Source organism: Culicoides brevitarsis, chromosome 1 (genome assembly GCF_036172545.1).
Source record: "Culicoides brevitarsis isolate CSIRO-B50_1 chromosome 1, AGI_CSIRO_Cbre_v1, whole genome shotgun sequence".
Lineage (NCBI taxonomy): Eukaryota > Metazoa > Arthropoda > Insecta > Diptera > Ceratopogonidae > Culicoides > Culicoides brevitarsis.
In genome coordinates, this window is record NC_087085.1 from 21,138,112 (window position 1) to 21,164,325 (window position 26,214).

The 26,214-nt window shown below is 30.4% G+C and overlaps 4 protein-coding genes and 2 non-coding genes across 6 annotated transcripts in view; 3 read left to right on the forward strand and 3 right to left on the reverse strand.

Annotated features, from left to right (window-relative positions):
• Positions 1–1,631: 1,631 nt before the first annotated feature.
• On the forward strand, positions 1,632–5,118 carry LOC134837433 (protein O-mannosyltransferase 1). Its single transcript, XM_063852807.1, has 2 exons — positions 1,632–2,900; positions 3,952–5,118. The coding sequence occupies exons 1-2, from the start codon at positions 1,632–1,634 to the stop codon at positions 5,086–5,088; spliced, it is 2,406 nt and encodes an 801-aa protein (XP_063708877.1). The 3' UTR covers positions 5,089–5,118.
• LOC134827958 (proteasome subunit beta type-7) lies at positions 5,028–6,185 on the reverse strand. Its single transcript, XM_063840873.1, has 2 exons — positions 6,028–6,185; positions 5,028–5,956 (listed from the first exon to the last, which is right to left on the reverse strand). The coding sequence occupies exons 1-2, from the start codon at positions 6,087–6,089 to the stop codon at positions 5,185–5,187; spliced, it is 834 nt and encodes a 277-aa protein (XP_063696943.1). The 5' UTR covers positions 6,090–6,185; the 3' UTR covers positions 5,028–5,184.
• Positions 6,186–6,231: 46 nt separating this feature from the next.
• Positions 6,232–8,502, forward strand: LOC134827957 (mitochondrial uncoupling protein Bmcp). The gene is made up of 3 exons (XM_063840872.1): positions 6,232–6,406; positions 6,665–7,240; positions 7,785–8,502. The coding sequence occupies exons 1-3, from the start codon at positions 6,346–6,348 to the stop codon at positions 8,057–8,059; spliced, it is 912 nt and encodes a 303-aa protein (XP_063696942.1). The 5' UTR covers positions 6,232–6,345; the 3' UTR covers positions 8,060–8,502.
• Positions 8,503–12,849: 4,347 nt separating this feature from the next.
• The window catches only part of LOC134827956 (uncharacterized), a 54,894-nt gene continuing 41,529 nt past the window's right edge, over positions 12,850–26,214 (reverse strand). The window contains exons 3-9 of the mRNA XM_063840870.1: positions 23,529–23,752; positions 14,802–14,946; positions 14,614–14,736; positions 14,401–14,553; positions 13,697–13,807; positions 13,302–13,618; positions 12,850–12,999 (exon numbers count right to left, since the gene is read on the reverse strand). Of these exons, the coding sequence (XP_063696940.1) occupies positions 13,554–13,618; positions 13,697–13,807; positions 14,401–14,553; positions 14,614–14,736; positions 14,802–14,946; positions 23,529–23,752 (821 nt within the window). The 3' untranslated portion in view covers positions 12,850–12,999; positions 13,302–13,553. The remainder of the gene's footprint in view (positions 13,000–13,301; positions 13,619–13,696; positions 13,808–14,400; positions 14,554–14,613; positions 14,737–14,801; positions 14,947–23,528; positions 23,753–26,214) is intronic.
• Positions 21,253–21,371, reverse strand: LOC134828261 (5S ribosomal RNA). Its single transcript, XR_010161891.1, has one exon. It is a non-coding gene; the product is annotated as a 5S ribosomal RNA (ribosomal RNA).
• LOC134828252 (5S ribosomal RNA) lies at positions 21,524–21,642 on the forward strand. Its single transcript, XR_010161882.1, has one exon. It is a non-coding gene; the product is annotated as a 5S ribosomal RNA (ribosomal RNA).

Genomic DNA, 26,214 nt, shown 5'->3' on the forward strand with positions numbered 1-26,214 from the left:
TTCCAAGTTATTTAAAAGAAGTACTGCTTAATTTTCAAGGGAATCAAAATTTTTTATTTTTAAATTTAACTTAAAATGTTTTTAAACCCCTTCTAAAAGAAACTAAAAAATAAAGTCACATGCACCAAATATTATCAATGATCGTTTTAAGTCTATTATTATAATTTTTAAAAATTTTTTCATGCAATTTTCAGTAATTTTTGTAAAAAGAAATCGTTTTTCAATTTTCTTTTTTAAAAATTATTCAATTTTATCTTATTTTTGACGTTTTTTGAACGTTAAACGATGATTTTTTATATTAAATTAATTTTAATTCTCGTTAATTTTAGATGAAACTTAGATTTTTAAGGTTTAGTTTAAAATTTTTGACTTACAATTAAGTCAAAATTCAAAGAAAATTGAGGAAAAACAATGTCGTAAAATAGAAATTTGAAAAAAAGAAATTTAAGAAAAAAGTTTGGAAATTTGCGTCATTTAAATATGGGGGCAATACAAAATTAAAAATTTTTGGAATTTTTCAATTTAAAAAATGAATGAATTTGTTTATTAAAATTAAAATTTACGACATTTTATACAAATTGAAAATTTTAAATCAATTTTAATTTTTGATTAAATTTAGATTTTGATATTTAAAATTTTTTACTATAAAATTAAATCAAAATTCAAAGAAAATTTAGAAAAGGACAATTTCGCAAAATAGAAATTTAAGAAAATCGTTTAAGGCCGCTCCAAATGAAAATTAAAAATAAAGTCCAAAATTTTTGAAAATGGGGGGGGCAATTTTTGAGTGTTAAATATTTTTTATTTATTTTCAATTTTTATTTTATAGAAAAAATTTCAGTAAAAATTTATTAAATATAATAAAATTAATAAAAAAAAAATCATAAAAAATAAGTGTACAGGGAATACAAAAAATTCAAAAAATAAATTCAGTAATTTTGTAAAAAAAAAATTAAAATAAAAAATTTATGTTTTACGAATTTTTTGATTGAAATATTACTACAAATGTTAAAATTATTCAAAAAACAGAAGGAACTTGCTTTTAAAAGACATTTCCTATTGAAATGCAGAAGAATTTTTTTGAGTCACGTAACCAAAATATTTTTTTTTTTCAAAAATTTTTACTTTGGGAGATTTTATTTGATTTTTGTTCATTTTTAAGCTCAAATTTGAAAATAATATAAAATTAAATTAAATAAATGTTAAGAATCAACGTTTAACGTCTAAAAACGTTTAAAAATCCCTAAAAAATTTCAAAAATTATTTTTTTATTATTTATTATTTTATTTCCCTCAGGGCCCTCATGACAAAACATGAAAATATTAAATTTATTCGTCTTAAAAAGTCAGCTTAAGGAAAGTGATTTCTAAGGAGAACAAAAAAATAGATTGGATTTATCAAGTATCAAATTGTTCTATTTTAATGATAATAAATTTCAAACGACAAATACCGTTCCCGCTCTTAGAAAGTGAGTGACGATCGACGATCACTCAATCGAACCGAATTAGTGAAGACAAGTTGCGTTAACATTTTTACACACACCCAAACATTCTACTTCATAACACGTACTAATTGGGCTCCGAAGTGAAAAGTGCAATAAAAGCGAATTTTGTGACAGAAAAATCGTAAAAATGAGTGTTGACGCGGTGCGTAAGAGGAAAAATCGTTCCAAGGCATCGGCTGGCAAGGAAGAGGGCTCGGATTCGGGCAAAGACGAAAATAAGAACGAAAGACTTGTTTTTGACGACGTAAGAAGGGAACCTGTTGCAAAACAAGCAGCACAAAAAGAATGTGCTAAAAAAATCGACGAAGAAGGTGAAAGCGAAATTGACGCTAAGAATGCATTAAAAGTACACGAAAAAGTGCATTCAACCCAAGTTTCTAACGATAACTCGTTCATGACGATCAGCATCTCGTTTGATGTTATTACCTTGTTGCTGTTTCTCGTGTCATTCGTAAGTCGAATGTGGAAGTTGTGGACCCCGAATAACGTCGTCTTTGACGAAATGCATTACGGCAAATACGTATCGTTTTACATGCGAAACGTTTTCTTCTTTGATCAACATCCGCCGCTTGGAAAACAATTAATTGCTGCCACAGCTTTTCTCACTGGCTACGATGGCAACTACACTTTTGATAAAATTGGAGCAGAATACACCCCGAATGTCCCCATTTTTGCCCTGAGATTCGTTCCAGCGTTGTGTGGAGCCCTTTTAGCACCCATGGTCTACAAATTGCTGCTCCAGATGAAAGTTTCTCGGATCTCAGCTTCTCTTGGTGGTGCCTTGATCATCCTAGATAACGCCTTGCTGACACAATCACGCTTCATGTTGATGGAATCCATGCTCATCTTGTTCTCCGTGATGGGAATTTTGTTTTTGATGAAGTTTTTGGACGCGAAACCCTTTTATCCGACATGGTGGTTGACCGGAACTTGCGCTGCTTTGTTCATTAGTTCAGCAATTAGCGTAAAATATGTTGGAGTGTACGCGATGTATCATGCCGTTATTTTAATTTGTCGTCGATTGTGGGATTTGTTGAAAGATCGCACTCTTTCGGACTTTAATTTGGGCATGAGGACCGTATTGACTGCGACACTTTTTGCCGTCGTTATTGTTGGAGTGTATCTCACGTCGTTTTATTATCACTTGACGTTGTTGCACAAAGCGGGACCACATGATTCAGTGTTGACGAGTGCTTTTCAAGCGTCGTTGGACGGAGGATTGGCATCGATTACGAAAGGACAGCCAGTTAATGTTGTTCATGGATCGCAAATAACGCTGCGACACACGCATGGAAGGACTTGTTGGTTGCACTCACATGCTGCCGTTTATCCCGTTAAATATGCAGACAATCGAGGAAGTTCGCATCAACAGCAAGTTACTTGTTATTCGTTTAAGGTAAGAATTTTAATGTTAAAAATTTTTTTTTTTTTTTTTTTTAATTTAAGCTTTTTGGAAATTTATAGAGAACTTTTTTTAATATTTTTTTTTAATCAGGAAATTTAATTCATTTTACTCCTATAGTCATCTTAATTTTTTTGTCGAAACTTCATTTTTTTATTCAAAGTTCATTTTTGTATTTTTTCACTAAAAATGAGAATTAATTTTTAAATTAAATTCCATTTTTTTTTAAATTTTGAAAATATTTTTTCATAAAAAAAATAAAAATTTCTTCTTTTTCATATTTTCGGAATTTTTTTTTTAGTTTTTAAAAATGTTTGAAAATAATTTTTATTTTAAATGGATTTATATCGTAAAAAAATTTATAGCTTCAATTAACATTTTTTTCGAAATTATTTAGCTTTTTTTATTTAAAAATTTTTATTTGAAGAGGTCTGAATTTATTTTTAAACTTGCAAAAAGCCAAAATGAAGATCTTAAAAATAAAAAAATGATTTTTTTTTTAATTTTAAAAAACATTTTTAAAAAAAAATAAGTTAAAAATTTTTTCCGTTTTTAAGGTTTTTTTTTTTGAACATAAATTTTTTTTTTTTTAGTTTTTAAAAATGTTTTCAAATATTTTTTATTTTAAATGGATTTTTTCACCAAAAACAATTTTTTTCCATATTTTTTTTATAATTTTTTGTTTTATATAAAATTTTTGATTTGAAGAGGTCTGAATTTATTTTAAAACTTGCAAAAGCCAAAATAAAGATCTTAAAAATTAAAAATTATATACGCTCCAAAAAATGTTTTGAAAATTGCCATTTCAAAAGTATTTCAAAACCAAAAAAATATTTTGGACCCAAAAACTTCGTAAAATATTTAAAAAAGCTTTTGTTAAAAATATTATTAAAAATTTAAATTAAATTAGCAAACTTTCAAAAATTAAAAAAAAGTACTGAACATTTTTTAGTCCTCTTTTTTCCAATAGATCTCAAAAATTGTCATAAGATCATTTTTTTTCAAAAATTAAATTTTACCTGAATTTCTTTTTTTTTTTTTGCAGGACGTCAACAACTGGTGGATCGTCAAAAAACCCGACATTCCAAACTTAGTCGTTGCTGAGTTACCCGAAGAAATCCGCGATGGCGACGAAATCCAACTTGTTCACGGAATAACATCTCGCGCCCTAAACAGTCACGATGTCGCCGCACCCATGTCTCCGCAATGCCAAGAAGTCTCCTGCTACATCGACTACAACATTTCCATGCCGGCGCAAAATTTATGGCGCGTCGATATCATCAACAAGCAAGAACCCCGTGAAATTTGGCATGCAATCACATCGCAAGTGCGTCTCATTCACGTCACAACTGGCTTGGCATTGCGTTTCAGTGGCAAACAACTACCCGACTGGGGCTTCAATCAACACGAAATTGTCGCTGACAAGATAATCGATCAACCTGACACCGTTTGGAATGTCGAGGAGCACCGCTACACAAAAGGCACGGAGATTGCATCACAAATCGCGAAGGAAGAAATGATTCCGATGGCTCCCACACGACTCACCTTCACCGAAAAGTTCATGGAAATACAGATGAAAATGCTGTGGTATGCTGAAAAAACTGGAATAACTCACATGTACAGCAGCGAAGTCTTTGATTGGCCTCTCATGAATAAGGGGATCGCATATTGGGTCGCGAAAGACTCGAATGCGCAAATTCATCTCTTGGGAAATATCGTTATTTGGTATTCGGGCACTTTATCTCTCGTGTTGTACTTTGGTTTATTAGTTTTTTACATCTTAAGACGATGTCGCCAATGTTACGACTTGACCGAAGAAGAATTTGTCAAATTTACACAAGCTGGCGAGGTCTTTATGATCGGATATTTGATCAATTTCTTGCCATTTTTCTTCGTTGAACGGATTCTCTTCCTGCATTACTACCTCCCAGCATTGACATTCAAAATTATGTTGCTCACTTTCGTGATCGATCATCTCCATTCACTTCTCGCCAAAGTCCGGAATGTTCTCTATTGCTTCGCTTATGACGTTTTGATGGTTTTGTGGTTCATCGGAGTCGTTTTCGTCTTTGTTAAGTTTAGTGTTTTGAGTTATGGCACAACAAAGTTGTCCGAAACTGATATTGTTGCCCTCCGTTGGAAGGATACTTGGGATTTTATTTTACATAAAGATTTATCATAAGTTTTTTTTTATTTTATTTTTTTCCAGAATTATTATTAGGTTTATGTTTCAAGTGCAAATGAACAAAAAAAAATTCTTTAATAAAAATACAAAATTTTAAGCTGTATCCATTGCCTCTCCCGAAGTACTTGGCATGACAACGGAGTCGATAACGTCGAATTTGTGGACTTTTGTCTCGAGTACGGCCGTTGTTCCTTGTTTGTAGCTGTAATCCAAACTTCTTTCGCCCTTTTTGTTCGCCTCGTCATACGTGCGGAAGTACTGGGCGCCGTCTTTTTTGATGACGCACAAATCCACGTTCGATCCGGAGCCCAAATCGTTGAAAATACCCGCAGCAATGGCGTCTCGCACCAATTTTTTGCCCTCTTCTTCGTCCATATTCGGTTTCCAGCGTGCCTCGAAGACACTCATGGCGGCCAAACATCCGGAGCCCATTGTGGCATACGGAACTTTATCTGTGTTGCCATGTGGCGAAATGCTGTAGATATGCGGCCCAGTATTATCGACACCTCCCAATACCAGAGCAGCTGAAATATGTCCCTGATGCTGGAAAAGACGCTGCGACAACATTGTGCGAGCCGCAACAACCGGCACAATGCGTCCCGTGCTCAAACGATGCAACTCCAAGTTGGAACTGATGAGATGCGTGATCATTTCCGTGTCGGCAGCCGTTCCAGCGCCGCAGCAATACATATTTTTCGCCAAATAGTGGATTTTTTCGCAATTCTTGTTGGCGACAATGGGACCGGAGGTGGCTCGGGTATCAGCTCCCAAAATTACGCCATCTTTGTAGATGATGCCGACAATGGTGGTACCTGTCGATGTTGCCTTCGGTGGCTTGAATCCCTTTTGCAGGAGTAATTGGTTCCTGTAATGCGAAAAATTTAAGAATTAGACACCGGATGACAATGCAGTTTTAAAAACACCCAATTTTCGTACCTTTTACAGTTTTCAAAGTTGAATCCTGGATTCGGGAGATCGCGGGCAATATCGATGGACATGTTGGAGTGTATTTATTACAAAATTTCACTGAATTTTCACTGAAAATTAACGAAAAACGGCTTCTGCGAGTGATGAGTCCGCAAATTGTTGTGACACTTTGGCTTTGACGTTAAAAACAAACTCCAACTTTTGACCGGGGAAAGACGTCAGTACCATCGCTCGTTTGTTTACATCTGGAAAAATTGAGTTTTCTTCAATTTAATCCTGGAAAACAGCAGGAAAATTATTTGTCAACTGTAGATATCGCATCGGAGCATGGCGAGAGATTGGAGACCCTTTGTTTACGGGGGTCTCAGCTCTTGTGTCGCTGAATTTGGTAAGTGAAAAAAATTTCTTCGTCATTTACGGATTTTTTTTCATGGGATTTGCGTTTTGCGTTTGAATTTTATTCTAATTGAAGATTATTTTTCTGCAATTAAGATAAAATTTCATGGAATTATTGAAAAATTTTCAAAGGAAATGCATTTTTGCATGTTCCAACATTGCATTACATAACCTTAAAAAAAATCCGTGACCTTCATGAACTTGTCTCACCTAATTTTCGTGTTGTTTTTGTTTGTGCGCGCACACACAGGCACCTTTCCCATAGACACAACGAAGACACGCTTACAAATTCAAGGTCAAAAGCAGATTCCGATCAAGTATCGCGGCATGTTCGATTGTTTCCTCCAAATATCGCGGCAGGAAGGTGTCAAAGCGCTGTATTCGGGCATCGGACCAGCGGTGTTGCGGCAATCGACGTACGGCACGATCAAGTTTGGCACGTATTACACGCTGAAACACATCGCCAACTCGCACGGATGGCTCGTCGACGAATTTGGCAACGAAAGTGTCTTGGGGAATATGGGATGTGCGATAATTGCGGGTGCCATCAGTAGTGCGATCGCGAATCCGACAGACGTGCTTAAAGTTCGGATGCAAGTGCATGGCAGGGGATCGCAAGAAATGGGTTTGGTCAAGTGCTTTCACGAGATTTATGTGCACGAAGGAATTCGGGGATTGTGGCGAGGTGTGACACCGACTGCACAACGAGCAGCAATTATTGCCGCTGTCGAGTTACCGGTTTACGATTTTTGCAAGAATCATTTTATGGATGTTTTTGGCGATCGTGTCAGCAATCACTTTATTTCTAGTTTTATTGCCAGTTTTGGTAAGTTTTTAATTTTATTAAGGCGACTTAACTTAATTATTTGACTTTTTTCACTTTTTTCCAATTTTGAAGTAAATATTCAGGGACGAAAATTAAATAAAATGGAAATTTTTTGAAATTTTTAGAAACGCTTGGCTAAATATCTTAAAAAATTTCATTTTACTTTAAAATTATTCAAAAATTGGACTGAACTTGCCTTAACTAGAACTCCTTTATTCTTAAATCAATATGAAAAAAAAATTCAAGTTACGTGAAAATTATTTGAATTTAAAAATAAAAATAAATTTTTGCCGATTTTAACTAAATTTTAAATTTTCTTAAATTTTGACTTAAAATTTGTAAATTTTTAAAATAATTAATTTCATGAAAAAAAATCGATCTAAGGCAAATCGCCTTCGATTTAAAATTAAAATTTTAACAATATTTTTTATTTTTTCTCCCTTTTCATAATAAATTCGGATTCGAAATAAGTCAAATAATCAAATTATGTCGCCTAATTTTGTTACAAAACGATTTTTATTTAAAAAAAAATATCAATTCTTAGGCTCCGCAGTTGCTTCTAACCCCATTGACGTCATACGGACAAGATTAATGAATCAAAAGCGCGTGAATAAGCGACTGGAAATTGTTGGCGTTAACGGAACAGTTGCTGCGCCACAAACTCGAATTTATAACGGCAGTATAGATTGTGCGGTTCAAACTGTGCGAAACGAAGGTTTTCGCGCGCTGTACAAAGGATTTATACCGACTTACCTTCGAATGGGACCCTGGAATATCATTTTCTTCATAACGTATGAACAACTGAAACAATTGTACTAAAAAAATCTACACTAATTTCTACCAGCCGAACCATTTTTTACACACAAAACAGTAACAGACCGACGTGAAAAAAAAGTATTTCGACAAAATTTTACGCATTTCCTTCGTCCATGCCTTTAAAATTGCTTAAATTGCATTTCTCACCTTAATTTATTGAAAAAATGACGAAGATGCGTTTAAAACGTACTAAAAACGGCAATTTATATACGTATAAAAAGTTTTCTTAAAGATAAGACTGGTTTTGTTTGAGTTCATGGAACAAGTTTAAAAATTTTACAAAAATTTGTTGGCATTTTCTCGTTTTTTCTTCTTTCAATAATTGTTATTAAAACATTTAATTAATTTATAAGAATAAGATCTAACAAATTGTTTAAGTAGGAATGAATTTAAATAGAAAAACTATGTATTTATTAGATAGTTAGGAAGAATTGACCTCGGATTGAAAACTGTTAAAAATAAAGTTACTAATACAAATCATGTGAAAATGTTTTTTTTTTGCTTAATAATCTCCGTTACGTAACAGTTTTAATTTGATGCTAAAATTGTTAATTAAGGCTGTTCCAAATTTTAATTAATATTTTTGTCACGTTTTTGAAAAATAGGAGGTTGTTTTGAAATACTTTTCAACTAAAATGATTGAATTTAACAAAATTTTCACCATTCATTGGAATTTTTGTTATTTTTACGTTTCTAAGGCGAAAAAATTGAATTTAATTAATTAAAATTTAAAAAAATTAATTAAATTTAATTTAAATTTTTACATTTTATTTTTATTTCCTCATGAATTTTTTCGACAAAGCCGGAGGAGGGATGTTGACTCAAAGTAAAATAATTAAATTTAAGCAGATTTTTTTCAAAATTCTAAAAAATTACGAAAAATTCTCTAAAACTGTAATAAAACGGGAAAAAAAATCAAGATTTTCAACTTTCCGAATGGGACAAGGGAAAAATATTTAATTGATTTGGAGCAGCCTTAACTGAAAATTCACGATTAAAACGAATTTATTTCAATATAGGCATGACTAACGGTGATCACTTCCCAGTATGGAAGAACTATTCCAAGGAAATCAATCAACTTATAGACTTCCTCTATATAAAATTACATTACAAAATTTCATTTCAGTTCAGTTTCGATCAAGATTTCAACAAAGTCACAACCAAAAATGGTGCAAAAAATCACATTTTTCCTCGTGACAATTTTCACTTTCATCATTTCACTTACTTTCGGAGGAGATGTAGTAATAACTTTCCACTGCGAACAAGAAGGTGAATTATGTACGTGCCGTGATGTGAATCTCACTTCAAACATCCAAAAATGGATACCAAAAACAAATGACTCTGAGCCTGTTAAGCAGTTAAGATTCGTGTCAAGTATCATTCCCGCGATAACGGACAACATTTGCCAAGCATTTCCATTGTTGGAGGATTTGTATCTTCGCAAACTCGGCATTGAAGAAGTAGCTGAAAATGCATTTTATCCATGCAAAGATTTAAAAGTTTTGTCACTCGCATACAATAACATCAAAAAATTGCATCCAAATACGTTCCAAGGACTCTCAAATCTGAAATCCCTGGAAATCCAAAGCAATCAGTTGACGGAATTACCTGAGAATTTGTTCAAAGATTTATTTAAAATTCACACATTGATGGCACAACAAAATCATCTACGGGAATTTCCCGCAAAGTTGCTTAAAAACAACAAAAAATTAACAAAACTTAAAGTTTATTCGAACAAATTACGAGATTTGTATGTGGAAAAAATTTTGGAATACACTCCTAATCTGGGAGTCTTGCTGTGGGCTGATAATGAAGTACCTTGTGCCCGTGCTATGGAAATTGTGAGGGTCCTAATGATGAAAAATGTTCATTACTCTTCCAGTGAAAATAATATTACGAATCATAAGTGTGTGTTGCATGGTGTTTGACAAAAAAATAAATAATTTTTTCGAATGATAATTTTTTTTAATAATTTAATTTAATAAATAATTTAATTTTAATTTGAAAATTAATGATTTTCCATAAAATTTATTAAAATTAATTTATTTTATTGCAAGTATTATTTTTAAAATTTTTTATTATTTTTATTTATTATAAAAAATTATTAAAAAATATATGTTGTAAATTCTACTTACTTTTATTGTTCATTTCGAAAAATTATCTTAAAATTTTAAGAAAATATGTAAAAAATCACCCAAATTTTCAATTTCTTAATAATTAATAATTAACAATTAATTCTTAACAATTCACTTTCCATATTTTTTTGGGCAATAATTTAATTTTGATAGTAAATATTATTTATTTATTTTTTTTTATTGAAGATGAAGCCAAATAAATAATAAAAATAGAAATTTTTTCATCAATCTTTATTTTTATTTAATTTCCATAATTTCATTTTCTTGTGTTGTTTCACTTTTTTTATATTTTAATTTAGTTGAGATAATCATTTTTTTCTGCTAAACAAATTCTTGATGTTATTTTTAAAATTTTCATTTATTATTTACTTTAACTCCTGTTTTATAGATTTTCCATTTTTTTTCTTTTGTTTATTAATTTTAACGGATATCTTTGTTTTGTCATGTTGTTGTTAGTGTTTGTGTGCATATAAATAAATATAAATATATCGGTATAAAAAACTAAATATTTTTAGAGTATTTATTTTCTCAACTAGTTCAATATATAATATGTACTTTAATAGTAGTTAAAAAGTTGAAAACTGAACTATTGTAATTAATTATTTTTAATTATTTGTTTTAATTTTTTTTATTGGTAGCTGAAATGGAAGAAGCGTTGTATTTATCATTCATTACAAACAATCTGGTTTATTGGTTGGCTTGTTTGGAATAATTTAAAAATAATTTGTTCATTTAATTTTACGAGAAAATAAAAATGGAGCAATTTTGCGACGCTAAAAATACTTTTGTGCGTACTTTTCGCTGTTATTTTTCTATTACTGAGGACATGTCATGGATGAAAAATGCCAAGTTTAATACGATCGATATGGATTGGAATGCCATCGTTGGGAAATCATCATTTTTTTTTATTCTTAAATTTTATTAAAGAAGATGAGTATATATTTTTTCTTAATTTTTTTTTAATTAAAGAAGAGATTGAAAGAGAAAAACTTTATTTTGGTCATTTGGTCGAATAAATATTGCAAGAATTTTTGATATGGCTGTCGTTTCAAATTGTTTGACTGATATTTTATGACAATTTTTTTAGTCTATTTTAAAATTGCTGATGATGTTTTTATTTTTGTTTTGCTGTTTTTTTTTTTGCAGAAAAAAATATACTTAATTCGCACATAATAAACATTTTTTCTATTATACTTTAATTAATTTTTAACTGTTAATTTGTATAAATTGTAGCAGTTTTTATTATTAAATTTATTTATTAATTTATAATAATAATATACATTTAATCTGCTTATTATATTTTTTATCTATTATTTTTTTCATTTAATTGTTTATAATATAATTTTTTATTCATTATTATTATTGTTTAGGTAATATATGCTACTAATTTGACTAAAATTCCATTATCATTTTTTTTTTTTAATTATTAAATTTATCCATTTTTGTTCTTGTTGTTGTATAACTGGTATAATAGCTCTATTAATGTTTTGTCAAGTATAATTTTTAATTCAGAGTTTATTTAAATTTTACTATATAATTTTAAATTTTATTAGTTGTTTTTTTTTCTTCGGTAGAAAAGATGCTATAATTAATTACGATCTGACTTTTTCTAATTTATTTATTTTTTTTTCAACTTCAATTAAATATTTTTTTTTTATTTTAAAAATTTTGTGGTCAAACAAAACTCTTGCAAACGAATTTTAAATATTAGCGACTGCGACAATTTAAACAATCAAACATATATTTTTTTTAGAACTTTTGCTGTCATATAAATAGAACACGTACTTATCAATTTGTTATCCACTACATTATTACATCTTATACCAATATCTTACACAGTCAGTACCAGCATTGTCAATATGTTTATTTTATATATTTATTTAATTTCTTTTTCGAACAATAAAGAAATGTAAAACTTTTTTTTGCGAAAAAGTTGTTAATTTTCGTAAGCGCGCACAAAAAAGGAAAATGATAAAATGCCTTTTTTATGCAAATTTTTGTGTGTGTGTTAAATATGTCTTTTAGCAATGTAATTTATTGCTCTTATCAAACCTGTTTCTTGTTTGCAAAAGTTTGTTTTTCTTTATTATTATTTATTTTATTATTATGACTATTATTGTTGATGCTCTAATTTTGTTTTTTTTTTTAGTATAAAGAAGTTTTTTACCTTTTATTTTTATAGTTATTAATAAACATTCTTCTAAATATTGATTTTTCTTTAAAATGATATTTTTCTCTAATGGTTTTTCTTCTTTAATGAAAGACATTTTTTTAAAGTTTTCGTCATATTATGTGGAAACTCATCATTTTTGTCATTCTAAAAAAAGTATAAACCTTTGATTTTGAAATAAAAAAGGATTAAATTGAAAAAAATATTTAAAAAAGTTCTTCAAATCATTTTCTTGTACATTAAACTTTTAGTTTTTTTTGTCGTGTCACTTTTCCAAATATTTCTTTTATTTTATTTATTTATTAACTTATATCTGTTAAACATTACATACACAATCAGTTTCTTTTTTATTTGTTTTAGGTATTTATATACCGAAAAAATTCTTAGGATTATTATTTTTCTTCTTTCTTTTTCTTCTAAACCTCTTTTTTCTACTAAAGTATTTATTTTTCGTCTTCTTCTTGATGTTCCTCTTCTTTTTCTTCGTTTTTTTCGTTAGACAAAGTTGAGAGTTGCTTATACAGTATTTTTATTATTATAAGTTATTTACAGAGGGATTTGGGTACAAAACCCCCGTCTTTAATACACCCTGCGTGGTTGATGGTCATTATGCTTCAAGTTTCATTAACGTAGATTTCCTGCGAAAAAAAATCACTTCAGTTCACTTCATAAATCAGGGGTTTAAAGATTTTTCTATGAAATTACATTATAAAAAAATTAAATTTTGATTTTTTTCTATTTTATTTTTAAATTTTTATCAAAAATATTTATTTATTTTATTTTTTCATCAAAAATTTTATTTTATTTATTTAAAAAATTTAAAATTTTTAAAAAAATTTTGAAAAAAATTAAAAAAAAAAAAAAATAGAAACCCATCACCGTGAAAAATGTACAACAAAAAAATAAAAAAAGACGCAAGTGATTGAAAAAAAGTACTTACTCGTTAATTATTCCTGTTCTGATGGTTGGTTGCCTGAATTTAAAGCTTATTTAGTCCTTTTTAATTATTTTTTTGTGTATTTGTGCTAGTCTCGTCCTTTCTTCTTCTTTGTTAATTTTTTTTTCCTTCAACACAAAGCCGTCCAAAAAAAAAAACTAGACGCACCACAAAACAACAAAAAATGTCGATGACTTTAGACAAACCATTCCTCTTTTTGAGTGGCTTGTTGCGAGACATCCGGACCCATTTGCCTTATTTTGCCAGGCACCAGATGGGACGGACTTTGACCATCAATTTGCGTAGTATGCGGGGGTACCCTGTAATTTGCATGATAATAACATAATTAATAAAATTGATTAATTGCCGTTTTTTAGCCTGACGCGAGAAAAACTCACCTAATAGTCCCGCAGGGCGATGCAAGTTTCCCGACGGCAATTGTGTCATGCCGCGGGGTAGAGTTCCATGTAAGTTCTTCGACGAACCGTTCGATTCAATTGTTTGATGGACTTTTTTTTGTGTGGTGTGTGGCATTTTATGAATTACAACAACAACATCAACAAACAAAAACGAAAAAAAATAAGAGAGAAATGCAAATGAAAATTTAATTAGATGATTTTTTAATGAGGATGAAAAAGACAAAAAAATGATAAGGAAAAGAAAAGATTCGAACGACTACTGTACAACTACTTGAATAACGCTGAATGAAATGAACAACTCAAGATCCGAATTTAATTTTGATTAAAGCAGCCACATAACAAATCTTAAGTTTAAATATGAATATTTACAGAGCTATTTTCTACTTGTTACTTGTTCGATCTCTTTTTTGTTTGATTTTTATTGTTCATTTAACACTAGTGGACGATTTTTTTTGCAATTTTTATTGTTTTAGGAACTTTTCTTGGCTTTTCTTTATTTTTTTGTATTTTTCATAAGTTTTTTTTTTTATTTTTTGTAGGTAAAAAAATCTTCGGTAGGTTCATGATTGCATTTTTTGCGTTTTTATTGTCTATTCATTTCATTCGTTGCGTCATCATTGTCGATGTACATTGTCCAAACTTTGATTTTTTTGTTTTGTTTTAGATAATGATTAAATTCTTACACTGAACTGATTGTTGCGGTGGATTTCTAGATGTATTTCTACGACAAATACATATCGCTAAGCCGACAATACAAGCACTTATCACTAATAAACTACTAACTGCAATTAGGATCACCCACGGAATCTCGCCGGCAAACAAATCTGTCTCGGGACCTTTGATAAAAAAAAGGTAATTAATTATTTTATTTTCCTAAAATTAAAAAAAAATCTTACTTTTGCAGTTAGCTGCCAATCCCTCGTCAGATCCATCGGAACAATGATTGACTTGGTCACAAAGCAAATCCGGACTTATGCAGTATTCTTTCTGTGCACATCTAAAGTCTTTGCACGCGTGTTCTAAAAAAGGCAGAAAAAAAAGTTATTTATTGGAAATTAATTGAAAAAAATTTAATCAATCTTACTTGGATCCTTCACAGCTGTTATCACCATTTTGAAACCATTTGCATCTGTACCCCATGCGTCCGTCACATACTTCAGGGTGAGAAAATTGGTTCGAGTAAATATTGCACCTATACTTTGCTTCGTATTCTTACACGAGAGATCGTACTGTAACGATACAAGAAAGAGACAAATTTTCTTTTAATGGGCATTCATAAAAAAATTGATTTTTGATTTTTACTGATTGGACAATACAATAAGGATCAAATCCATTAACTTTGAGACATGGAAACTTTTCCCTTTTTTATAGCTTTTATTTTTATTACGTTTCCAGTAGAGTCATCATAAATAAGATTTATCTATGATTTTTTTTTTGGTTCTAATCCATTAGATTTATAGGAAGGCAAGAAAGAAAGGAAAATCTCTCATCCGCAAAAATCTGTGCTCTTCTTTTGCCGAACGATGCTTCCGTAATGCAAGAAACGAAGATCAAACGACGACACTTTTTGCTGATTTGGCATATTTGGGTTGAAAAATTGATATTTTTAGTTGTTGAGTAAGCGGTGAGTGGAAAATTTAGAAACCCTTTCGACTTCTTAAAGAATATGAAGTGGTCAATAGGATAAATCGCACATAGTCCTTAAATAGCCGACGTAAAAGAAGGTTAGTAATTTTGCTCATTTTTGTTTTGTGAAAAATCTTGAAAAAATATTGAATATGACATTTTAAATTACTTGTTTTAGAAAATTTACTAAATAATATTTTTATTATAAAATTAAAGGTACAGGTAAAAGTTACAGAATTTTAGTCTCTCTTGATGGCACAGACTTTCGAATAAATCTAAATCAAATTATCGATTTTTGATGGTGACATTGTTTGGGCATCAGGTGGAAAATGACCTGGTTTAGAATTAACTAAAGATTTTTATGAGCGGATGAAGAGATAATTACTGGAGGATCGAGGATTTCAAAGCTCTTCAATGATCCAAAATTTCTGAAACAACGTATTCAAGCGCATCATGAAAAGATATAATGAGAGGATCACAAACTTCGAAATTTTTAAGGACCACTTATCGAGAATTTGATATTCTTGCATTTCGAGATCGTAAGTTGGACAAAACAATGGAATTGTCTAACAACATGCAGAACGCTTGTGTGGTATGTGTCAGAATTTTTGAAGGAAACGGAATTGAATGTTTCTCATGTGGTCAAATATCACACACCGAATGTTTTTCAACGAACTCTCGCTGTCTTGAATTGAGTGGATAGTTTGTATGTTATATGTGTACGCGATTCTTTTGTAAGTTGAGCAGTGCTTCATAGTTAAGTTTTAGATTTAAGTTATTTTCTCAGGGTTTGGAGCGTGCAATTTTCTACAATTTTTTCATAATTTTTGTAATACTATTATATATAATATTGGGTACATTCAAGATTTCTCATCGATGGACATCAATGATTTTTTTCAAAATTTTTTTCATCGAACGCGTTCAAGTTAAATAAGATGGATTGTTCGATTCATCGGGAATCATAGAAAATCGTAAAAATATGTCATTAAAGTCAAAAATATTCATCAAAAAACAGGTTTAAGATCGAAAAAATACCACAGAAAAAAATCATGATGGAAGCGATGAGTGATCTTGAATGCACTCATTATTTCTATTTTTAAACTTGAAAGTCAAAAAAATCAGTAAAAAGCTTGAAATTTTCATTCTAAATTTTTCAAAAATTGCATATATGCGATATATCTTATCGACTCTTCTTTTTATTTCAATAATTTGTTCAGAACAAAAATTGAAATTAATTTAGTTTTTCGATTGACCTATAAAAGAGTATTGCTCGCCACCCAACGATACGGCAGAGAACATAAAACACTTAGATATATTTATATTTAATGTGTTCTATGTCGTTTTTTGCCTGCGATACACTCGAAAAGAGCAGTAAATGACGGTTGTTGGCAACACAAAACCACTTTTTGGTTTACCTAGCATCAGTCTCGAGTCTCTCATTTTCTCTATCTGCTTGTGTTTTCCTCTGCTTTTTCGACGTCGTCGTTTTGTGTGCGATACAATATAAATGGAAACGATTACTTTTATGTATATTACATTTGTTTGTTGTAACAGTTTCATTAAATTACCAACAAAACAGCAAGAAGGTGGATGAGGAGGATTGTTTTCTATTGCCGTTCACTCACTCGCATGGTCAGTCGCGAAATTGTATTTATTTATAATTAATGCGTGAAAGATGTTTACGGTTGTTGCTGATGATTGCCCCTTTTTCGGTATGTGTGTGTGTGTGTCCTTAATGAATATTTAGTGCGGTGTGGTCTTGTCTATCAATTAAACGAACTTAAATTGAATAACTTTGCAAGGCAAAGTTGGGTTGCTGGTAAAAAATAAGCAAAAAAAAATAATAGTGGATGAGGTTATGACGACACATAACTAAGCAACTTCCACCCGCATTCATCCAATTATTTATGTTTGTCTCTTTCAAAGTTTTTCCCGTCTTCTTTATGGATACGCAAAAAAAAAAAAAGAGAAAAAAACTTTTTTTCATGTATGTTGTCCATATGTGACCAAAATTGATTTTTACTTACAAAACATCAATCTACTGGAGGTTTTTTTTTCTAAATCCAATTAAATGCGACAAGACAAGACACACAACTTTGCCTTGTAGAGTAGAGATAAATGTCCTTTGATTAAGAAAGTGGTTAAAAACGACATTTATCCCATTTATATTTTTAAAGGTTGCGGAGGGAAGAAAGACATTAATGTTGTTAGAACGTCATCATCTGTTAGATTCTCTTGACATCTTAAATCCGATGATACTCATGCCTCAGTAACTTTGGCACACGCATTTTTTTTCTCATGTAGGTAAATATTATTATATGCGTAGGAAGTAAAAAACGGCTTGTGAAAAATCAATAAAATAATTTTTATCTCTGCCAAACATTTATTTATGTTTATTTTTTATTAAAAATATAAAAATATGATTTTTTGGAGTTCAACATAAATAAATAAAGGCAAAAAATATGAAATTTATTAACTTCCAAAAATAAAATTGAAAATCATCTCTATAGAAGACCATTAAAAAATGTAGAAGCGTAATCATAACAATAAAATGCGAGAAAAATTTTTGCCCGTTTGCCTAATGACGATAATAATAATTACCAAGGAGTGTGGTAATAACAGTTAAAATAAGGGTAAAAGGACATTTCCATTGTGTCGCGTAAAGAGCATTTTTCGATCATTTAATGGCACGGAAACAAAATTCGAAGAAAGTAGCTTTAATTCATTCTTTTTGTTGGTCCTTAAGATCAGAATGTCACAAAAAATTGCTTTCAAAAATGTCATTAACGGAAACTTGAGGAGGAAAACTTTTGGATTTTTCTGACAAATGTTCGAAAAAAAAATAATGGGAAAACAATTAATCACATTGATGAATATTTAGCTTCGTTGGTATAGAGAAGAAAACCATAATTCGTTTGTAGAAGAAGCGAGATTTTTCCCGGGGGCCAATTTTGTATCTTTTAAAATTCAAATTTCATTTTTAGTTAAGACTAAAATTAACAAAAATAAATATTTTTAAAAATCAAATTTCATTTTTACAAAAAAAATATTTTTTACATGCTTAATTTTTTAAATTTTATTTATTTTTTTTAAATTTTAATTTTTAAATTTAACAAAATTTTTAAAGTCTAACTCTGATAAACAAAAAATAAAATAAAGGAAGAAAAAACCTCGTTCCGATGAATAAACCACGCAAAAATGACATCAAACTTGATTGCTCATCAACGCACTAATTGTTGATTATTACCAACAAAAACATATTAAATTGCGATGTACATATTTTAAAATGATAACAATATTGAGCTAATTTACCCTTTTATTCCCTTTCGCTCGTTCAATCATTCGCTTTTGCTTCTCCCCAAAAAGCGTAATTAATTGGCCATTTTAAAATTCGTGAAACGTACAAACGTAATAATTTTTGAGCTGAAATTGGGTCATATTTCAGTAGAAAATAACAATAAAGTGTTTCATCATTGCTGATTATTGCCGATATTTGTTTCGTTCTCGTTTACAAAAACAAAAAAAAATTATTTTGCTTCAATAAATTTATTGTTTTGTGTAAACTCCAAAGACATTGTTTCTCATGGCGCAGGAGAACAAAGAGAACGAGATTATTTTTGCAATAAGTCATTTTCGAGGCAAATTAATGGCATTTTAATTACTTTTTCAAAAATATTTTCGTGTGCAAGTAAAAGGTTTTCGTGTCTCGGAGGAGCAGTGGAGACGTCCAGTTATTTACTGCGTTGTTACTTTTTGTGTTTGTCTTCGAAACAAGAGAAAATGAAGTGCACAAACTAAAGTTTTGATCCTTTTCCGGGGCATTACATTGGATTGCCTCCTAAGATGAACAAAAAAAAAGTAAAGAAAAGAAAAAAACCTCAATACAAAAAAAAAAGTTTTTTGTACCTGGACAAATAGCTTATAAATAAATTTAAAGAAAAGTGGGTAACATGTAAAGAAAACTTTTTTTTTTCTTTCTCTTTTCATGAAATTTCAAGATTAAAATCGACACAAAATTACACAATTGTCTGTGATAAGGCATGGCATAACAAATTGCTCTCGTTCCCTTTTCAAGACAACTTTTATAAATACAAAATAATGTTTTCCTTATGTTCACGTCAAAATGGGATCCGACAAAACGAATGCGGACACAAAATGGAGTGAGAAAGAAAAAAAACGAAATTCAATGTATTGAATAAGAGATGTCATTGGAATTCACTGATATTTACCGAAAAAAAAATTGAGTCGGAAGAGAAACATCGTTGTAAGAAATTTAAATAGCGACAATTTGACAAACTTCTAGTACGATTTTTTTACTGTCTTCATTTAATTTTCCTGTTTTTTAATGTTTATTTTCAGATTATTCTCACTTTCCAAGGAGTTAAAAGGATTTGGTTTCACAGAAAAAAAAAAAAAGAAAAAGTTAAAGTGACGATAAACGAGATTTAACAAAGCTCCAATTACGCCTACAATGAACACGTTTGTATCTAAAGTGAATATTATTCTTGTTTATTTTATTATTTTTTTTTAATGTAGGTTTTTAATGAGAAAAAAATAGTTTTGTCCCATTTTTCATATTAAAAAAATTGTTGAAAAAATTCCCGATACTCATGATCTTGATTTTTATGATTTTTTTTTACTTTTTTTCAAAACTAAAAATTTTATATTAATTTGAAAATTTTCTTTCATGAGTTTAAATTTTAAGATATTTTTTATTTTAGTCATTTTTGAACTTTTTTGAGCAAAACTATGTTAATTTCGAGTTAATTTAATTTTTTTTTTAAATTTAATAACTACCACATTATTTTATTTATTTCCACAGTGAAAATCACCATAAAATGTCTCTTCTGAGTGATAACGTATATTATACTTCAGCAATTCATTAATTCTCTTGGACTTCAAATATCTATTTGCAACTTCGGCTCTTCTACACGGAATCTGATTGTCTTCCCAACGCAAAGTTTCGAGTTTCGGAAGAAAATTTGTAAGTTTTTCCACCTCCAAGTCTTGCAAATTATTCGAGTTGAGCCACAATGTCGTTAAATTTCCATTATTTTTCAGCATTTGAGCGGGAAAATCCGTAATTCTATTCCGGTTTAAAAATAATTTCGTCAAATTTCCTAAATCCTGGAACAATTTCTTGTCCGTAAAATTCGTAAAATAATTATTTCCTAATTCAAGAACTTCCAAATTTGTCAAGCCCGTAAATGTATTTGGATGGAAACTTTTGATTTGATTCCCGAATAAATGAAGTTGTTTCAATTTTCGGCATCGATGAAAGGCGTTTTCAAAAACATCCTCAATCCGCAAGTAATCCATCCAGAGAATTTCTACTTCGGGAAATTTTTCGCAAATGTTGTCTGTGATGATCGGAATGACACTTGAAAAGAACTGGAGTTTTCGAACAGTTCGTGGATCGTCTGCAATCGGTTTCCATTCATATCTCAACGGAGTAAGATCGACATTGGTAAATGTACAAGTTTCTTGGAATTTTTCGCATTTGTGAACGGGAATTGATCTTGGCCAGCAAAAAGTGCTGCTCAAAATAGTGAAGTTTAAAATTATAAAAAATATTTTCTTGATCATTTTATTGATCTTAATTCGTGAAAGTTTGAACAAAAACTGACTATAAATCGTTTGAATTCGAGAATCTTATCTGATCAAGGTTATCATGCATATTTTTCAAGGACATTAATTGTTTTTGTATATGACGTGAAATTCTTATCAAATATGCAAATTAATTATTTTCTACTTTCTATACTCTAAAAATATTATTTCTAGAATTACTGGACTTGATTTTCAAAATTTCGGCATAAGCAAAAAGTTAAAATAAAAAATTGGAGTGGCCTATTTATTTTTACAAAATTATTAAAAATATTTTTAAAAATTTTTTAAAACAAAAAAAAAAATGCCAACGACACGCGGCGTTCCCAAGCGGTCACCCATCCAAGTACTAACCACGCCCGATGTTGCTTAACTTCGGTGATCGGACGAGAACCGGTGTTTTCAACATGGTATGGACGTTGACAAAAGCAACAGAGATAAGTTTCGTACTCATTCATGCAAAATCATCAAAAATTTTATGAAAATCTAAAAATATCTTCTAATTTTTTGTACATGGAAGGTTCATCATTAGACAAAATTTTCACCATGTGTACCGATTTTATGCGTTAGATTCTCGTCAATGTCCATACCATGTTGAAAACACCGGTTCTCGTCCGATCACCGAAGTTAAGCAACATCGGGCGTGGTTAGTACTTGGATGGGTGACCGCTTGGGAACGCCGCGTGTCGTTGGCATTTTTTTTAAAGAAATCTTCATAATTTTACATTTTCTTTTTAAAATTTATTGCGCAGAAAGAGTTACTAAATCACCACAGCAATTTGCTTGACAAATCTTCACTTGTGAGTCAAGTTGTGACAGAGTGGAAAATATTTGCACTTTCAATGACATCGATGCAAATTCCATCTAACATTGTTGGTCGTAAAGATGCTTTAGTTGACGTCATCCAATTTGCAGACTTGCAACTATTCATAACGGATTTTATGTTACTGATACAATGAATTTTATTATAGAATACCTCGGAATTGAAAGAATCGCAAGCAACACATTTTACTTTTTATCGTTCCTGAACAAAATATACCTTCGCGGAATTTCAATTAAAAAAATCCATGCAAAAACTTTTTTGTACAGTAACAGGATTTTTTTTACATCGATAACAATCGACTGACAGACCTAGATATGAATTTGTTTCAAAATTCAAAAGAATTTTGTAAATTTAACATTTTTCATTAAAAACAGTCAAAAATTTTGATGAATTTTGTCCTGATTGGTCACGAAAAGGTGCTTCCAATAAAGAAAACTCATAAAAATTGATAACTCTTTTATTTCCGAGATAATCATTTAATTCCTAAATTATCGTTTCACATTAAAAAAAAAACATGAAAATAATTACAGTTTTACTCTCATAATTTTTCGTCTAAAATAAATGACACTTTTAATTCATTTAATGATTCAGAAACACATAAAACTGATAAGAAGGCCTCGAGTGACAGACACGCACGCACACACAAACATATTTATTTAGAGAGAAAGTACGAGCGAGAAACGTAGAAAAAGTACAAATGATAATCCTCTTGTATGCTAACAATTCATACACTTTTAATCCGTTCTCGTTATTACTTCATAGAGATACTGACGTCGTTGTCGCCGCATGCCCGCCCGCCCTAACAAAACAACGTGAACGAATGTGTTAAACATAGCTGAAGGAATTTGTTTTGAAACAAGGCGATATGCTAAGCTGATCCCTTGCTCGGGAAAAATAAAGCATCGGTTGGTATGTGCGCTTACAAAATATTTTCCTTGCTTTGTCGACATGCGTGTGTGGGTAAAATAGCAAAATTATGACAACATTTCACTTATCTCATTATTATTTTTTTTTAGTTGTAATTAAATGGAGATTTCCGGGAAAAAACATAATCTTATATAAAGGCCGCTCTAATTTCATTTTGTTATTTGTTCCTTGCATTAAAAAAAGTTTTTTAGGATTATATTTTTTCAAGAATTTCAGAAAAAAATGTATTTTGAACACATTTTTATCAAAAAAAAAAAAAATGAAATAAAGTCGACTTTTTCATACAAAATTTAATCAATTTTCGGTCAATATCAAAATTTTAGTTGTTTGATAATTTAAATTGAAATTAAAAAATTTGAAAAAAAAAATCATAAAAATTTTGAAAATATTTGAATTTTTTTTGAAAATACTTTTATAGAAGAAAATTCATGTTAAAATTAAATTTTTCAATTCAAAAAAAAATCTTGAAAATTGAAAATATTTTCGAATAAATATGGAAAAAGACTAAAAAACGTTTTTTACTCCTATTTTGATGTAATTTTGTGACAAAAAGTTAAAAAAAAAATCGGAGCGGTCTAAATTAAATTTAAGAAATAGGTATTGAATTTTTTCCATAAAAAAGTCATTCTTAAAAATTAATTTTTTTTTGTTATTTTTCGAAATGAAAATTTCTTAATAATTTTCTTCCAGTTCAATACCAAGGATCTTAAGTTTTTTATTAAGCTAAGTAAAAATTTTATCGACATTGTCATCTCAATGAAAATGTTAATAAATGGAAATTCAAAACTAGTTTTGGTTCTATAAAAATAATTAATCTTAAATAAAACTCACCTTGTGTGTTCCTACTGCATGCGCACCATCAAATATGTACAGATGGTCATTACAATCTAGCTGCAGCGTATCAAATCGCAGCATAAATCTTTGTAGGATGGAGTGCGTTTGAAATGTCACGACGCAATCGAGTGTCCGTTCGTTCTGTGACCACAAAACAGCTCCATCGATTTTCCTATAAATCTGTGTGAGAAAGTGATTTTTGCACAATTGTTGCATGTAAACTGAAACGAGAAAGAAGACAAAGATTCATAAATAAAATGAGGAAATTTTTCGAGGAAAAGTGTATAAAATCGAGGTAAAGATAAAATATTTTACATCAAACGTCCATAAATGTTAAACTTGCTCGGAGCTAAAATAACTCCCTCTGTGTATGTTAATTGTCTTCCCGGTAAGATTTTATCTTTTTAGCTGTACGAGAGCAGCATCTTATCTCAAAAAACATTCCGTTTTATAAAATAAATTCCTTCTACTTGTTAAATATTTACAGGCCCATCCAAGTAACATTTTAAATTTATTTACACAAGACGCAGCACGAGTCGAGTATTGTATGCAAATATGCAAGTTTTTAACTTTTATTTTTTTGCTGTTATTTCAACGAATATCCTGGTTGCATGCCGAGCGTCGTTCGTTTGCTCGCTCGCTCATTCACTCGGGGGAACGAAAGAACACAACATACTTGCCGACAATCACCGGTGCAGACTTGATGTTAATTACCATATTCCTGTTTCCTCTCCAACGAACGATATGCGGCTTTTACGGTGTCTATCAAACTGCATGACAATTTACACGGTTTTCAACTTAAAAATCGTCGGTGTCTTGTATACGTTTTCCCAAATATTACCGGATTGTACATTTTCTTTGCGTGACAAAGTAAGTTTTTGGTGAAACAATCGATAAATAAAGATAACCTACTCTCCGCATCTCACGATAGAAAAGTTGAAATATTTGGCAGGAAGAAAAATAATGCGAAATTCTTATCATAATCCGAACGCAAAACCACCATGAGCATAGTAATAATTTCGTTTATCTAAATATTTTCTTCGTTCCTACAGGAAATTGCGAGTTGCTGACACAAAAAAAGTATAAAGTGGTTGAAACATGAGGCGAGTACAATTTTGAAAAATGTTTCACATTTGTTCAAAACTTCAAAAAATAAAAAATCTAAGAATAAGAATTTTTTTCTTATGAAGAATTTGACAATTTCTATTGAGATCTCAATATATGAGCCAACATGACGAATATAAACTTGATAATACGCAAAAGAAAATTCGATTAGATCAGACATACCCTTCGCAAAGATCCCGAGGAAGTAAGCAGCAGGGTCCCTTGTATACAACCGGCAAGGCTGCCGTAGAAGAGGTCGCTCTAAAAACACCTTGCAACGCTCCACACTCTCTGAAGCCAATATCATTAGAGAAGGTGAGGGGCAACTAATTAACCTCTGGGATCTTAAAGATCTTGCGAACCGACGAACCAGATAGCAACAATTCGTGGACCGCCTTTGATCAACAGTCTCGAGAAATAACCGCTTAAAAACTTAAAAATAATTTAAAGAATTTTTGACACCTTAAAAGTCACAATTTGAAAGAGAATTCCTGACTTTGAGAGAAACAACAGACATATTAAGACGTATTCTTTTAATTTCTCAAAATTAGGTACATGAAAAACAGAAAACTTTGTGACTTCAAATATAAAATTCTAAAATTATTTCTACATTAAATCAGGTTCCATCTTGTTTTTTTTGAATTATCAACCATCTTTGACATCCTCCATCGTCTCCACTCCCCAACCCCCCTAGTTTACGTCGTCTTTTTTAACATGCCTCTTCCCCCTCACTGAAAAGGAAATTTTTAATATCAATTCAAATTTCAATGAAAGCTCGTGAGAAATTTGAAAAAAAAAACTCAATTAAATAGAAATTAAAATAAAAAGATTATAAAGTCTTTTAACACAGATTTTTTAGATTTTACAAAATTGGAAATTTTGATTTTTTTTAACAATTTCATAAAAAAAATAATTTCCAAATTTGTTTCTAAAAAAAATAATCAAACTCTTCCCAGAAGACACAAACTTGCTTGTCAACAATCCACTTGCCTTATCGCTCAAAAAACATAAACCAACTCACATCACATTCCATCTACAAATATTTCATCACAACTCCCAAGTAATTATTATTACGAGTGATGATGTAATGTAAATGAAAAATAAAACATTATATAAATCATGCCTGCTTGCATTTCCGTCTACATCCTGCTATCTCTCACGATCCTCTTTACCAAAAAACATAAACTTTCTCTCTTCGCCACGCAACAGTAGCAACAAGAACCGACAACGAGCGATGATGATGATGAAAAAATACACTTGCCATACACATAAAAATCATGTAACAATATGTTAATATGTGAATGAAAATTAGACTTCCCTTAAAACCCTTCCGTACGGGCACATCTAAAAATGCAAAACAGTTGCATCGTTTGTTTTATAAATATGTTTGGCCTATGAAGTGTAGGTGGCAACTCGTGAAAATTATTCGTTTTGCTAGTCTATTTTTTTGTGTGTGTGTGTGCGGAAAGCAGAGACGATAGACGAAGGAACCTCAATTCCGCTATTTCTCCTTGCTTTTTTTTTCGTTCTTCGCCATAAAATATGTAGAGCCTGTGTGGCAGTTAGCAGAGAACGAGCA

Bases quoted from the DNA above. Each gene is read 5' to 3' on its own strand.
- LOC134837433 (XM_063852807.1), top strand. From the start codon at position 1,632: ATGAGTGTTGACGCGGTGCGTAAGAGGAAAAATCGTTCCAAGGCATCG. The intron at 2,901-3,951 runs GTAAGAATTTTA...TTTTTTTTGCAG, and splicing joins TTACTTGTTATTCGTTTAAG to GACGTCAACAACTGGTGGAT.
- LOC134827958 (XM_063840873.1), bottom strand. From the start codon at position 6,089: ATGTCCATCGATATTGCCCGCGATCTCCCGAATCCAGGATTCAACTTT. The intron at 5,957-6,027 runs GTACGAAAATTG...TTCGCATTACAG, and splicing joins AACTTTGAAAACTGTAAAAG to GAACCAATTACTCCTGCAAA.
- LOC134827957 (XM_063840872.1), top strand. From the start codon at position 6,346: ATGGCGAGAGATTGGAGACCCTTTGTTTACGGGGGTCTCAGCTCTTGT. The intron at 6,407-6,664 runs GTAAGTGAAAAA...GCGCACACACAG, and splicing joins CTCTTGTGTCGCTGAATTTG to GCACCTTTCCCATAGACACA. The intron at 7,241-7,784 runs GTAAGTTTTTAA...ATCAATTCTTAG, and splicing joins TAGTTTTATTGCCAGTTTTG to GCTCCGCAGTTGCTTCTAAC.